Consider the following 15,758-nt stretch of genomic DNA (forward strand, 5'->3'; position numbering starts at 1 on the left):
ACAGAAAAAAATTGCCCTGAATTCCATGGACGGAAGAGCCTGGCTGTGTAGAGTTCGTGAGTTGCCGTGAATCAGACACAACTGAGGACACAAAAATTCAATAGACTAAAACACTTTTTGGGGGTGGGGGGAGTGAAAGGGGGTGATGTGGGGTTTTTTGTCTTATATAATAGCCGAGGGAAATCTAGTTTAAACCTAAATTCACATAGATGGGAAAGGTATAGCTCTCCGTCACCCTATTAAAAAAAAAAAAACGTCTTAACTTTTCTGAAAGCTTATTTAGTAGCTTCCTTGAGCAGTTCATTGTGAAGGATTTTTTTTTTTTTTCTGTGACATTGGCCTCATTAAAAAGTACGGTTTGCCTTTACTGGATAATTTTGTTCATTGGTTTGTTAGGGAATCTTGGTAAGGTTTGAGTTTCCTGGGGAGTATGGTCACATGACCTGGCCCTGGCCAATCGGTGCGTTCCACCTCCCTGGCCACTGTGATTGGCTCCGGACTGGGGCAGTGCCCAATCGGGGCCCGGGGCCGGGCCTCACGTTGGAAGCCAGGGGAAGACGAGCTCTCGTCCTGCTGGGGTAGGGGAAGGGGTGGGGCCGGGGGAGGTCAGGCTCCAGCAGTGGGAGGGGCTTGAGGTCCGCCTGCGGCAGTTGGTGACCTTCCTGCTCCCCTCAGGGCAGAGCCGCCGGCCTGAGAATGAGGGCGCTGCTGAGCCCAGGGTCTGAGATGGCCCGCTGCTGCTGTGGTCCCAGAGCTCCACCAGAGACCTGAGGGAGGCCGTCTGCCCGTGAGTCCTCTCCCGCTTGTCTGTCAGCTTGTTTGAACCATGCTGGGTTTTCTGCCCAGCTGGCTAAGGGGAGTCCCTGGAAATGCAAGGGTGTGGGTTTTGGCAGACTTCAGGGAAGACATGCCAGATGAGCCTGGGAGACTCCAGCTTAATCTGGATTCAGGAGATATCTCTTCGGGCCAGCTAGTAATTGTAGGATAAGCCTAATGAGTCTTCACAGGATGAAGGGAGTAACGTGCCAAGGTAGCAATCGATGTCCTCATTCGAGAGGATGAAGCTGGTGCTCAGAGAAGGGGGGAACTTGGCCAGAGCAAGGAGGTGTGCACCCAGACAGAACCCCCAGATCCGGCCATTTGAGCTCAGGGAGGCCACTGGTGTGGCTTGTCCCTGTAGCAGGCGCCGAGGCACGCAGCCCACCCTGATTCCTGCGGGGGCCTGACTTGGGAAGTGCCATCTGGTAGCTTTGAGACTCACCAAACCAAATTGCACTGGAGAGAGGAAGGACACCTTCCTTCATCCACCCCCCACCCCCGCCGGATTCCCACATACCCTGACCCCTTTCTCTTGATTTCGGAGCCATTTCCAGAGTCCCGCTCATATGACCTCATTCGAAGTGCACTGTGGACGAGCTGCCATCTGCAGCTGCTACCACAGCAGCCAAGGGCTTTAGCTCCCGAGTACCTCCCTTCCTTTGGAACTTGGGGGCCCTCTACTCCCCACTTGCACACCACAGACCTTTGCTGAGGATTGTGGGGACCCTCACTCAGTTTGCAGCACGTTGTAGCCATCCCTGTCCTCTCAATACCTCCCTTGCCACTCAGCTTGTGAGCCCCTTTGGAGCAGCGTGGCCCACCTGGCTGCAACGGAAGAGACACAGCTGAGAGTGAAACAACAGCTTAGATCTGACAGCCGGAAAGCTCTGTCAAAAGGGACCTCCCTCTTCACACCGTAGAGGCTGTAGGAGCCGCCAGGCTTTCGGAACCAGTGCTGGGGCCAAAATGACTCCACAGCCGTTTTCCTTCCTGGGGAGGGTTCTGGCTCGAGTGGGAATGGCTCAAGTCTCCTAAGGTTCTGAAAGCCCACTGTGTGCAGATTCACGGTACACAGAGAGGAGAAGGTGGAGTCCTGCCCTGGAGGTGGTCACAGCTCACGGATGAGCCAGGCAGGCAGGCAGGCAGGCAGGGCATGAGAACACCTGAGCTGCCTTCATGAGTGAATGGTGTGGGGGCAGAGGAAGAGAAGCCGGTCTGCTCCCTCATGTGGTGCCCAGGGCAGGTTGTCCCCAGAGGAAACCCTTACGACGGTGAGGACTCTCACTGCTGTTTCCCAAGGGGTTCCGTCGGTGCGTGTCTTCCCCGGAGCGGTCAGGCCGTCTCTAAAGTACACTGGCCATGGGCATTGCCTCTCCTTGGAACTTCCCACGTGTTTCTCTTTTTTATGGAACAGTGATTTTTCTAGAGGGGTTCTGGGCCACAAGGTTGTTGGGTCATTTTCTAGCCTTCTGTCGTGAAGAACGCTTTCCTGGGCGTTGGGGTGGTTTGTTGTTCCAGCTCCCTTTCTTGGCTTCTTTTGGGAGCTGGTGCAACAAGAGGAGCTCAGCCTCTGCCTTCTGGCTGAGATGTCACCCTTCAAACAGCAATGCCTGCCTGGAGATAATGATGGCATTTGCCAAAAGGGCTTCGTTTGGCACATGATATCTTGAAAGGACGTACACCGTCCTGTCAGCTATCAAAGGCTAGTTCAAATGACATAAAAATGAGAACTCTCCAATGGAGTCTTACAGTAGGTGGAGAGTCCGAAAGAAACTCCTTCAGTCATTTCACTGAGAGTCATTGATTGGGGACACCAAGAATATAGGAAGGAATGCAGAAAGAAAAGATGAAATTGTGTTCAGGATCGGGGGGAGGGATGAACAGGGCATGCTTGCCTTGAATCCAGGCTTTGTTGGGGGGTGGGGCATAAAGATCAAACGGGTCTGAAACCACAAAGTGGTGATGGTAACACAGTATCACCAGAGTTACACAACAGTGTTCCCAAATTGCAACAATGATGAAAAAGTTTACTAACTTAACCAACAAGTTCCCAACTTAACCAACAAAAATACAGGAAACCATACAAAAAATAAAACATCACCAGAAAGGTGGAAACAAACCAAATGCAAAGCAGTTCAGGGGAAAGGAACTCCATGTCCCCTGGGGGCAGACCGAGTTGACAGCGTCCACGGTGAGCCGACAGGGATGGAGGCGGCAGAGCCGACCGCTCCCCTGGACGTGGTGTTTCCGGCAAGGGCTCTGGGTCTCTGTCCAGAGCGGGGGCTCGTTCTTCCTGCAGGGGTGGGTGAGTCATCGTCGGCGTCTGGGTGTTGCGCGGGAGCCAGGGCAGGCTCTCCCTGCCGAGGCGGTGACTCCTCCTCTGCCTCGGGTTCTCCTGCCAAAGCCCGAGCAGGTACAGGTGCACGTGGAGGTGGAGGTTCTGGCTGAGGGGGTGGGACATCAGTGCCTGGGGCTGGGGGTCCTGCAGGCACGGAGATCCGATCTGCCCGGTGTGCTGGCCAGAACCCAGCTGGCCTGGTGTCTCTGCGAGGGCAAGTCTCGGTTCTCCATCTGCCCTCGGTGGATCCCTGGGTCCTGCACCTGGAGCCACCACCTCTGTAGGGACAGGTCTGGGAAGTGGAGCCTGGTTCCAGTTGGAGGCCAGTGCTAGAGCTGGGGGAGAAGCAAAGTTTGCCCACAGGCCAGCCTTGGCATGTGCGTATCCCGGGACAGAAAGCTTCCAAGAGATTCCCAAAGAATACCCAGGGTCGGATGTCTTTTGGGACTGAAGTGTGCAAGATGGGGGTGGGGGTGTGAGGCCAGCGCTTGCTGCAGGCCCAGCAGCATCTTTCGGGGACTCGTCCCTGTGTAGCTCAGCACCCCCTCCCCACACACTCCCGTGCACCAGCCCCAGCGTCCTCACCTCTGTGCTCTGGCGTGCTGGGCTCCAGGTCCTCCTGCTGCCTCAGAGGCTGGGGTTCTCGGGACTCTGGGTCGGAGCCGGGTGTGCTGAGCTCCGTGGCAGCCTCAGACTGGGCCGCCGGGTGTATCCTGTGTGGTGTCTCGGCAGCAGGCCTTCCCCGCCTCCGCTTCGCCCCCGGTGGGGCTGATGCCTCCGTGGGCACGCTCACCTGGAGCCTGCACTGGGCCTCAGGGGCGGGGGGGTGGTGCTCCGACCCCTCCCTCCGGGAGGTGGACGGGGTGTCCCCGTCCTCGGCCTCATCACGTGGGAAGCTCTGCAACGACAGTGACCGTCAGCCAGCCATGCTGGGACTTTTCCGAGCTGGGCCTGGCCAGTGGAGCCGCTGCTTCTGCCTGCTCGAACTTCTCTTCCCAGAAGGGTCAGAGACGTGTGTCTGCTCAGATCCCCACCCGGGACGAAAGAGACCCACCTGAGGGTGTGAGGCCAGCCTGGGCGGCCGGCGCTGCCCGCACTCTCCCCATCCCAGCCAGCCTGCTCTCCCCTGGGGTGTGGACACAACTTGCCCGCAGGCTTCTGACCCCACATCCGCCTGGGCTTCCTTGAGGGAGACACACCCCGAGAAACCCGCATCCACACACACAGGCAAAGGACCCGGTGTTTCCGGGTGGCATGGGAGAGGTGGGCTGGCCCGGCCTGGGGCTCCCCGTGTTACCTTTCTGTTTCTCCGGGCAAAGGGCCAGAGGCCTCTCGGGGGTGCCCTGAGCCAACGTTGACAGGGTGCCCACGCACACTGCCTGTGAGCTCTCCTGAGGCCCCGGCCTCTGGGCAGGGGCAAACAGCAGAACATCCTGGCAGCAAGTGATCTGGCTGGGGGCTCCTCTCCGCTCTGGAGGCCTGGATACCCGGGTTGCGGGTTCTGTTGGGTTCTGTTGCCGGCAGGTGACATCATTTCCTGGGGTTCGTGCTGAAGTCCCTTCCCCAAAATTTCCGAGGGAATCTCTGGGTTTCTGACTGCTCGACCACCCCCCTTAGGCCATGTGCAGGCACAGTGACAGCCACACAGCCCAGCCCACAGCCCTGGGGAGGCCTGGGTGCAGCCAGGGCCTGAGCTCCGAGGACCCCGCTGCTCTCAGACCAGGCTCCTTCTTCTCATAAGTGGTGTGGCCCTGGACAAGCGTATGCCCCTCAGGGTTTCCCCAGTCTCTCCATCTGCAGAGTGGGGGTCATTCTCCCATCTGCTTCCTAGGTCTGTCGGCCTACGAGCAGCTCCATGCCTTTCCACCTGGGGCCGATATCACGTGGAGCTTGTGCGCTGAGACTTCAGAAAGAAAGACTCCATCCAGGGCTGACACAGCACAGAATGGGGCAGAACGAGGCCTGGATGCGCCGTGGTACCCAGGAAAAGGCACTCCCCCTCCTGAGTGTTTTGAGACCCCGCATCCAAGTTGGAGGACCGAAAGGAAGACTCGAAGGTCTCCCTCTCTTATAGAAAAGAGTAGCCAACTTTCTGGTCCTCTGTTTCCATTGAGATTCTGTTCAAGTGTCCCAGCTCGGCTTCTGCGGGTGGCTGAGCTTCTAATGGCTCCCTGCGTTCTTGTCTTTTCCTCTCCAAACCTTCCGTCCTTTTCCCCCTTCTGGGGTGGATGGGCGCTGTCATTGCTTCTACCTTCGAGACAGATTGATGAAAAGTCTGGACCGTCGACTCCTTTCCTCTCTTTGGTTCCGTGTCTCTCTCTGTCTGTGTCCCTCTCTTTTCCCTTCTCGATTCAGTCTGTGTCTTCCTCTTCCTCTCTCGTGTGTGGATGGATGGATGCTAGGAATGCACATGTATATGATTAGATGAGGGTTATGTTTTAGGGATAGGTTAGAGGGAGAGAAAGGCTTTAGGTCGGAGTTGGTCATGGGGGAAGGGTCAAGGGTGGTGGTGGTGTTTCTTGGAATCTGAGTGCTGTGCATTCTTCGTCTCTTTCCATATGAACCCCTTCTCAGATACACCACTTGCAAGGAGTCTCTCATGTTCCGTTTCCTATCTTTTGCATTTCTGAATGCTTAGCTTCTCTGTTGTGAAGAGGTTCCATTGGATGGAAACCCATTGGCGTACTTCGTTTTCCTCTTTCCCTTACTTGAAGAGACCCATTTCTACCTCCGCCCAGCAAATGGCAAGGAGACTCTGATGTTAAGGAGCCTTTGACCTACGCTTCTTTCTAGCTGTCTCATGACATCAGTCTTTAGGGTGAGGTTTTTCCCCGATATTGAGGTGGTGTGAGATCAAAACCAATAGCGTTCTTCAGATGTAGCTGTCTGGTTTTCCCATGGACATTTATTGAAGAGGCTTTCTTGTTCCCATTTGGATATTCTCCCCTTTTGTGTCAGAGATGAGTTGACCATGGATGCCGGGGTTTGTTTCTGGACCCTCAACTTTATTCCATCGATCTGGATCTGTGTGTGTTGTTGTATTCCCAATAGCATACTGTCCTGCTGCTGCCGCTGCGCCTAAGTCACTTCAGTCGTGTCTGACTCTGCGCGACCCCATGGCCTGCAGCCTACCAGGCTCCTCCGTCCAGGGCGTTTTCCAGGCAAGAGTACTGGAGTGGGTCGCCATCGCCTTCTCCGATACTCTCCTGAGGATCCTAGTTTGGTCGTCTAATTTCCTTTCACACAACCTTGGATGTCCGTATCGGGGCTTGTAATGACAATTTGTCGGATTGTATTGACAATTTAGGCTCTTTTCTGTTTCCGTACCCCTTTTGCAATTCTTTGTTCGGTGCGAAAATGCATTGGCATTTTGGGAGGAATAGCATCGAAGCTGTGGATTGCCTTGTGGGGCTGTGACATCATTTTCCCAATAGGAATTCTTTCAAGCCCTGAGCACAGCTTCTCTTTCCAGTGGTTGGTGTGGGCTTGATCTTCCTTCTTCCATCTCTCGCCGTTTTGTGAGAACAGGTCCTTCCTTCCCTTCTGGGTTAGATGGACTCGTGGGTATCACTTCAGTGAATGGCATTGTCAGTGGGGGTGATAATTCCCTTCTCATTGGAAGACTTTGCTGTGAGTATTAGAAATGCAAGTGATTTCTCTTCCCCTTCCTCCCTGTCCATCTCTCAGAGCCACCGGGAAACAGAGGCCTCATCCAGGGTCACACAGGCCTGAGGGAGTGCAACTAGACTGTTGTTTCTTCAGGCCCTCAGTGCTGGACATCATCCGGGATACTCTGTGTGTGTCTTCCTCAGTCTGCTGTCCCTTCAGACCTTTCCCTAGTTTTCACAGGCTTGTCGTGTTGATGTTCTTTGTCTGTTTGGAGACACATCCTTGAGAAGCTTTGTGTTTCCACTCATTCGTCTCGCGATGTATGACCTGTCTTTTGCTTTTGTAATGAGGTCTTTCCCACAGTAGATATCTTTGATTTTGCAAAGTCCACTGTATTCTCTGGGTTGTTTTGTGGGCTGCCTTTTTGTTTTGTGTGTGAAGACTCAAAGCACGTGTCCGGTTTCTGCTCATTGTTCTTCTAGATTTGTGACAAGTTTTCATGGAAACTTTGTCTAGGGATAACTGGAAGTGAACTCGGTGTAAGGTGTCAAGTCTCCATCTCCATTCATGTCATGCCCTGCAGTTTCCAATTCCCTGTTCCTGAGTGGTTTTGGAGACCTTGTGGGAAGTTTGGTTGCATCGGAGTTTGCGTTTCCACCTTGAGTAGATTCACACTGTTCTGCCCTCAGGGACACTGTCAAGGGGGAGTGAGGAGCAGCCTGCACTTCCAGCAGTGACCACACGGTGGGGCGAGTGCTGCTCTCCCCTCTGGGAGCCCCAGGCCACAGGCATCCCAGTGAGGAGCCAGCTCTGTGCTCAGCTGAAAGGAGTTAGTCTCTCAGGAGCCTCTGAGCCCTTGCCTTTGGATCACCCAGGGTGGGCATTTGCTGTGACAGAAAAAAATTGCCCTGAATTCCATGGACGGAAGAGCCTGGCTGTGTAGAGTTCGTGAGTTGCCGTGAATCAGACACAACTGAGGACACAAAAATTCAATAGACTAAAACACTTTTTGGGGGTGGGGGGAGTGAAAGGGGGTGATGTGGGGTTTTTTGTCTTATATAATAGCCGAGGGAAATCTAGTTTAAACCTAAATTCACATAGATGGGAAAGGTATAGCTCTCCGTCACCCTATTAAAAAAAAAAAAAAAGTCTTAACTTTTCTGAAAGCTTATTTAGTAGCTTCCTTGAGCAGTTCATTGTGAAGGATTTTTTTTTTTTTTCTGTGACATTGGCCTCATTAAAAAGTACGGTTTGCCTTTACTGGATAATTTTGTTCATTTGGTTTGTTAGGGAATCTTGGTAATATTTGAGTTTCCTGGGGAGTATGGTCACATGACCTGGCCCTGGCCAATCGGTGTGTTCCACCTCCCTGGCCACTGTGATTGGCTCCGGACTGAGGCAGTGCCCAATCGGGGCCCGGGGCCGGGCCTCACGTTGGAAGCCAGGGGAAGACGAGCTCTCGTCCTGCTGGGGTAGGGGAAGGGGTGGGGCCAGGGGAGGTCAGGCTCCAGCAGTGGGAGGGGCTTGAGGTCCGCCTGCGGCAGTTGGTGACCTTCCTGCTCCCCTCAGGTCAGAGCCGCCGGCCTGAGAATGAGGGCGCTGCTGAGCCCAGGGGCTGGGATGGCCCGCTGCTGCTGTGGTCCCAGAGCTCCACCCGAGACCTGAGGGAGGCCGTCTGCCCGTGAGTCCTCTCCCGCTTGTCTGTCAGCTTGTTTGAACCATGCTGGGTTTTCTGCCCAGCTGGCTAAGGGGAGTCCCTGGAAATGCAAGGGTGTGGGTTTTGGCAGACTTCAGGGAAGACATGCCAGATGAGCCTGGGAGACTCCAGCTTAATCTGGATTCAGGAGATATCTCTTCGGGCCAGCTAGTAATTGTAGGATAAGCCTAATGAGTCTTCACAGGATGAAGAGAGTAACGTGCCAAGGTAGCAATCGATGTCCTCATTCGAGAGGATGAAGCTGGTGCTCAGAGAAGGGGGGAACTTGGCCAGAGCAAGGAGGTGTGCACCCAGACAGAACCCCCAGATCCGGCCATTTGAGCTCAGGGAGGCCACTGGTGTGGCTTGTCCCTGTGGCAGGGGCCGAGGCACGCAGCCCACCCTGATTCCTGCGGGGGCCTGACTTGGGAAGTGCCATCTGGTAGCTTTGAGACTCACCAAACCAAATTGCACTGGAGAGAGGAAGGACACCTTCCTTCATCCACCCCCCACCCCCGCCGGATTCCCACATACCCTGACCCCTTTCTCTTGACTTCGGAGCCATTTCCAGAGTCCCGCTCATATGACCTCATTCGAAGTGCACTGTGGACGAGCTGCCATCTGCAGCTGCTACCACAGCAGCCAAGGGCTTCAGCTCCCGAGTACCTCCCTTCCTTTGGAACTTGGGGGCCCTCTACTCCCCACTTGCACACCACAGACCTTTGCTGAGGATTGTGGGGACCCTCACTCAGTTTGCAGCACGTTGTAGCCATCCCTGTCCTCTCAATACCTCCCTTGCCACTCAGCTTGTGAGCCCCTTTGGAGCAGCGTGGCCCACCTGGCTGCAACGGAAGAGACACAGCTGACAGTGAAACAACAGCTTAGATCTGACAGCCGGAAAGCTCTGTCAAAAGGGACCTCCCTCTTCACACCGTAGAGGCTGTAGGAGCCGCCAGGCTTTCGGAACCAGTGCTGGGGCCAAAATGACTCCACAGCCGTTTTCCTTCCTGGGGAGGGTTCTGGCTCGAGTGGGAATGGCTCAAGTCTCCTAAGGTTCTGAAAGCCCACTGTGTGCAGATTCACGGTACACAGAGAGGAGAAGGTGGAGTCCTGCCCTGGAGGTGGTCACAGCTCACGGATGAGCCAGGCAGGCAGGCAGGCAGGCAGGGCATGAGAACTCCTGGGCTGCCTTCATGAGTGAATGGTGTGGGGGCAGAGGAAGAGAAGCCGGTCTGCTCCCTCATGTGGTGCCCAGGGCAGGTTGTCCCCAGAGGAAACCCTTACGACGGTGAGGACTCTCACTGCTGTTTCCCAAGGGGTTCCGTCGGTGCGTGTCTTCCCCGGAGCGGTCAGGCCGTCTCTAAAGTACACTGGCCATGGGCATTGCCTCTCCTTGGAACTTCCCACGTGTTTCTCTTTTTTATGGAACAGTGATTTTTCTAGAGGGGTTCTGGGCCACAAGGTTGTTGGGTCATTTTCTAGCCTTCTGTCGTGAAGAACGCTTTCCTGGGCGTTGGGGTGGTTTGTTGTTCCAGCTCCCTTTCTTGGCTTCTTTTGGGAGCTGGTGCAACAAGAGGAGCTCAGCCTCTGCCTTCTGGCTGAGATGTCACCCTTCAAACAGCAATGCCTGCCTGGAGATAATGTTGGCATTTGCCAAAAGGGCTTCGTTTGGCACATGATATCTTGAAAGGACGTACACCGTCCTGTCAGCTATCAAAGGCTAGTTCAAATGACATAAAAATGAGAACTCTCCAATGGAGTCTTACAGTAGGTGGAGAGTCCGAAAGAAACTCCTTCAGTCATTTCACTGAGAGTCATTGATTGGGGACACCAAGAATATAGGAAGGAATGCAGAAAGAAAAGATGAAATTGTGTTCAGGATCGGGGGGAGGGATGAACAGGGCGTGCTTGCCTTGAATCCAGGCTTTGTTGGGGGGTGGGGCATAAAGATCAAACGGGTCTGAAACCACAAAGTGGTGATGGTAACACAGTATCACCAGAGTTACACAACAGTGTTCCCAAATTGCAACAATGATGAAAAAGTTTACTAACTTAACCAACAAGTTCCCAACTTAACCAACAAAAATACAGGAAACCATACAAAAAATAAAACATCACCAGAAAGGTGGAAACAAACCAAATGCAAAGCAGTTCAGGGGAAAGGAACTCCATGTCCCCTGGGGGCAGACCGAGTTGACAGCGTCCACGGTGAGCCGACAGGGATGGAGGCGGCAGAGCCGACCGCTCCCCTGGACGTGGTGTTTCCGGCAAGGGCTCTGGGTCTCTGTCCAGAGCGGGGGCTCGTTCTTCCTGCAGGGGTGGGTGAGTCATCGTCGGCGTCTGGGTGTTGCGCGGGAGCCAGGGCAGGCTCTCCCTGCCGAGGCGGTGACTCCTCCTCTGCCTCGGGTTCTCCTGCCAAAGCCCGAGCAGGTACAGGTGCACGTGGAGGTGGAGGTTCTGGCTGAGGGGGTGGGACGTCAGTGCCTGGGGCTGGGGGTCCTGCAGGCACGGAGATCCGATCTGCCCGGTGTGCTGGCCAGAACCCAGCTGGCCTGGTGTCTCTGCGAGGGCAAGTCTCGGTTCTCCATCTGCCCTCGGTGGATCCCTGGGTCCTGCACCTGGAGCCACCACCTCTGTAGGGACAGGTCTGGGAAGTGGAGCCTGGTTCCAGTTGGAGGCCAGTGCTAGAGCTGGGGGAGAAGCAATGTTTGCCCACAGGCCAGCCTTGGCATGTGCGTATCCCGGGACAGAAAGCTTCCAAGAGATTCCCAAAGAATACCCAGGGTCGGATGTCTTTTGGGACTGAAGTGTGCAAGATGGGGGTGGGGGTGTGAGGCCAGCGCTTGCTGCAGGCCCAGCAGCATCTTTCGGGGACTCGTCCCTGTGTAGCTCAGCACCCCCTCCCCACACACTCCCGTGCACCAGCCCCAGCGTCCTCACCTCTGTGCTCTGGCGTGCTGGGCTCCAGGTCCTCCTGCTGCCTCAGAGGCTGGGGTTCTCGGGACTCTGGGTCGGAGCCGGGTGTGCTGAGCTCCGTGGCAGCCTCAGACTGGGCCGCCGGGTGTATCCTGTGTGGTGTCTCGGCAGCAGGCCTTCCCCGCCTCCGCTTCGCCCCCGGTGGGGCTGATGCCTCCGTGGGCACGCTCACCTGGAGCCTGCACTGGGCCTCAGGGGCGGGGGGGTGGTGCTCCGACCCCTCCCTCCGGGAGGTGGACGGGGTGTCCCCGTCCTCGGCCTCATCACGTGGGAAGCTCTGCAACGACAGTGACCGTCAGCCAGCCATGCTGGGACTTTTCCGAGCTGGGCCTGGCCAGTGGAGCCGCTGCTTCTGCCTGCTCGAACTTCTCTTCCCAGAAGGGTCAGAGACGTGTGTCTGCTCAGATCCTCACCCGGGACAAAAGAGACCCACCTGAGGGTGTGAGGCCAGCCTGGGCGGCCGGCGCTGCCCGCACTCTCCCCATCCCAGCCAGCCTGCTCTCCCCTGGGGTGTGGACACAACTTGCCCGCAGGCTTCTGACCCCACATCCGCCTGGGCTTCCTTGAGGGAGACACACCCCGAGAAACCCGCATCCACACACACAGGCAAAGGACCCGGTGTTTCCGGGTGGCATGGGAGAGGTGGGCTGGCCCGGCCTGGGGCTCCCCGTGTTACCTTTCTGTTTCTCCGGGCAAAGGGCCAGAGGCCTCTCGGGGGTGCCCTGAGCCAACGTTGACAGGGTGCCCACGCACACTGCCTGTGAGCTCTCCTGAGGCCCCGGCCTCTGGGCAGGGGCAAACAGCAGAACATCCTGGCAGCAAGTGATCTGGCTGGGGGCTCCTCTCCGCTCTGGAGGCCTGGATACCCGGGTTGCGGGTTCTGTTGGGTTCTGTTGCCGGCAGGTGACATCATTTCCTGGGGTTCGTGCTGAAGTCCCTTCCCCAAAACTTCCCGAGGGAATCTCTGGGTTTCTGACTGCTCGACCACCCCCCTTAGGCCATGTGCAGGCACAGTGACAGCCACACAGCCCAGCCCACAGCCCTGGGGAGGCCTGGGTGCAGCCAGGGCCTGAGCTCCGAGGACCCCGCTGCTCTCAGACCAGGCTCCTTCTTCTCATAAGTGGTGTGGCCCTGGACAAGCGTATGCCCCTCAGGGTTTCCCCAGTCTCTCCATCTGCAGAGTGGGGGTCATTCTCCCATCTGCTTCCTAGGTCTGTCGGCCTACGAGCAGCTCCATGCCTTTCCACCTGGGGCCGATATCACGTGGAGCTTGTGCGCTGAGACTTCAGAAAGAAAGACTCCATCCAGGGCTGACACAGCACAGAATGGGGCAGAACGAGGCCTGGATGCGCCGTGGTACCCAGGAAAAGGCACTCCCCCTCCTGAGTGTTTTGAGACCCCGCATCCAAGTTGGAGGACCGAAAGGAAGACTCGAAGGTCTCCCTCTCTTATAGAAAAGAGTAGCCAACTTTCTGGTCCTCTGTTTCCATTGAGATTCTGTTCAAGTGTCCCAGCTCGGCTTCTGCGGGTGGCTGAGCTTCTAATGGCTCCCTGCGTTCTTGTCTTTTCCTCTCCAAACCTTCCGTCCTTTTCCCCCTTCTGGGGTGGATGGGCGCTGTCATTGCTTCTACCTTCGAGACAGATTGATGAAAAGTCTGGACCGTCGACTCCTTTCCTCTCTTTGGTTCCGTGTCTCTCTCTGTCTGTGTCCCTCTCTTTTCCCTTCTCGATTCAGTCTGTGTCTTCCTCTTCCTCTCTCGTGTGTGGATGGATGGATGCTAGGAATGCACATGTATATGATTAGATGAGGGTTATGTTTTAGGGATAGGTTAGAGGGAGAGAAAGGCTTTAGGTCGGAGTTGGTCATGGGGGAAGGGTCAAGGGTGGTGGTGGTGTTTCTTGGAATCTGAGTGCTGTGCATTCTTCGTCTCTTTCCATATGAACCCCTTCTCAGATACACCACTTGCAAGGAGTCTCTCATGTTCCGTTTCCTATCTTTTGCATTTCTGAATGCTTAGCTTCTCTGTTGTGAAGAGGTTCCATTGGATGGAAACCCATTGGCGTACTTCGTTTTCCTCTTTCCCTTACTTGAAGAGACCCATTTCTACCTCCGCCCAGCAAATGGCAAGGAGACTCTGATGTTAAGGAGCCTTTGACCTACGCTTCTTTCTAGCTGTCTCATGACATCAGTCTTTAGGGTGAGGTTTTTCCCCGATATTGAGGTGGTGTGAGATCAAAACCAATAGCGTTCTTCAGATGTAGCTGTCTGGTTTTCCCATGGACATTTATTGAAGAGGCTTTCTTGTTCCCATTTGGATATTCTCCCCTTTTGTGTCAGAGATGAGTTGACCATGGATGCCGGGGTTTGTTTCTGGACCCTCAACTTTATTCCATCGATCTGGATCTGTGTGTGTTGTTGTATTCCCAATAGCATACTGTCCTGCTGCTGCCGCTGCGCCTAAGTCACTTCAGTCGTGTCTGACTCTGCGCGACCCCATGGCCTGCAGCCTACCAGGCTCCTCCGTCCAGGGCGTTTTCCAGGCAAGAGTACTGGAGTGGGTCGCCATCGCCTTCTCCGATACTCTCCTGAGGATCCTAGTTTGGTCGTCTAATTTCCTTTCACACAACCTTGGATGTCCGTATCGGGGCTTGTAATGACAATTTGTCGGATTGTATTGACAATTTAGGCTCTTTTCTGTTTCCGTACCCCTTTTGCAATTCTTTGTTCGGTGCGAAAATGCATTGGCATTTTGGGAGGAATAGCATCGAAGCTGTGGATTGCCTTGTGGGGCTGTGACATCATTTTCCCAATAGGAATTCTTTCAAGCCCTGAGCACAGCTTCTCTTTCCAGTGGTTGGTGTGGGCTTGATCTTCCTTCTTCCATCTCTCGCCGTTTTGTGAGAACAGGTCCTTCCTTCCCTTCTGGGTTAGATGGACTCGTGGGTATCACTTCAGTGAATGGCATTGTCAGTGGGGGTGATAATTCCCTTCTCATTGGAAGACTTTGCTGTGAGTATTAGAAATGCAAGTGATTTCTCTTCCCCTTCCTCCCTGTCCATCTCTCAGAGCCACCGGGAAACAGAGGCCTCATCCAGGGTCACACAGGCCTGAGGGAGTGCAACTAGACTGTTGTTTCTTCAGGCCCTCAGTGCTGGACATCATCCGGGATACTCTGTGTGTGTCTTCCTCAGTCTGCTGTCCCTTCAGACCTTTCCCTAGTTTTCACAGGCTTGTCGTGTTGGTGTTCTTTGTCTGTTTGGAGACACATCCTTGAGAAGCTTTGTGTTTCCACTCATTCGTCTCGCGATGTATGACCTGTCTTTTGCTTTTGTAATGAGGTCTTTCCCACAGTAGATATCTTTGATTTTGCAAAGTCCACTGTATTCTCTGGGTTGTTTTGTGGGCTGCCTTTTTGTTTTGTGTGTGAAGACTCAAAGCACGTGTCCGGTTTCTGCTCATTGTTCTTCTAGATTTGTGACAAGTTTTCATGGAAACTTTGTCTAGGGATAACTGGAAGTGAACTCGGTGTAAGGTGTCAAGTCTCCATCTCCATTCATGTCATGCCCTGCAGTTTCCAATTCCCTGTTCCTGAGTGGTTTTGGAGACCTTGTGGGAAGTTTGGTTGCATCGGAGTTTGCGTTTCCACCTTGAGTAGATTCACACTGTTCTGCCCCCAGGGACACTGTCAAGGGGGAGTGAGGAGCAGCCTGCACTTCCAGCAGTGACCACACGGTGGGGCGAGTGCTGCTCTCCCCTCTGGGAGCCCCAGGCCACAGGCATCCCAGTGAGGAGCCAGCTCTGTGCTCAGCTGAAAGGAGTTAGTCTCTCAGGAGCCTCTGAGCCCTTGCCTTTGGATCACCCAGGGTGGGCATTTGCTGTGACAGAAAAAAATTGCCCTGAATTCCATGGACGGAAGAGCCTGGCTGTGTAGAGTTCGTGAGTTGCCGTGAATCAGACACAACTGAGGACACAAAAATTCAATAGACTAAAACACTTTTTGGGGGTGGGGGGAGTGAAAGGGGGTGATGTGGGGTTTTTTGTCTTATATAATAGCCGAGGGAAATCTAGTTTAAACCTAAATTCACATAGATGGGAAAGGTATAGCTCTCCGTCACCCTATTAAAAAAAAAAAAAAACGTCTTAACTTTTCTGAAAGCTTATTTAGTAGCTTCCTTGAGCAGTTCATTGTGAAGGATTTTTTTTTTTTCTGTGACATTGGCCTCATTAAAAAGTACGGTTTGCCTTTACTGGATAATTTTGTTCATTTGGTTTGTTAGGGAATCTTGGTAATATTTGAGTTTCCTGGGGAGTATGGTCAC

General features: G+C 54.5%; 1 protein-coding gene and 1 long non-coding RNA gene across 2 annotated transcripts in view; one reads left to right on the forward strand and one right to left on the reverse strand.

Annotated features, from left to right (window-relative positions):
* Positions 1-15,758, forward strand: part of LOC145530002 (uncharacterized) — a 1,493,464-nt gene that overhangs the window by 870,855 nt on the left and 606,851 nt on the right. Inside the window, exons 102-103 of the long non-coding RNA XR_014071397.1 lie at positions 676-787; positions 8,336-8,447. This is a non-coding gene — a long non-coding RNA (uncharacterized LOC145530002). The remainder of the gene's footprint in view (positions 1-675; positions 788-8,335; positions 8,448-15,758) is intronic.
* Positions 8,035-15,678, reverse strand: LOC145529835 (uncharacterized). The gene is made up of 3 exons (XM_081550595.1): positions 12,115-15,678; positions 11,403-11,715; positions 8,035-11,152 (listed from the first exon to the last, which is right to left on the reverse strand). Exons 1-3 carry the CDS (start codon positions 12,349-12,351, stop codon positions 10,515-10,517), a joined length of 1,188 nt encoding a protein of 395 aa, XP_081406721.1. The 5' UTR covers positions 12,352-15,678; the 3' UTR covers positions 8,035-10,514.

The sequence above is a fragment of the Giraffa tippelskirchi genome, chromosome 12 (genome assembly GCF_054371585.1).
Source record: "Giraffa tippelskirchi isolate mGirTip1 chromosome 12, T2T-mGirTip1v1.2.pri, whole genome shotgun sequence".
Classification (NCBI taxonomy): domain Eukaryota; kingdom Metazoa; phylum Chordata; class Mammalia; order Artiodactyla; family Giraffidae; genus Giraffa; species Giraffa tippelskirchi.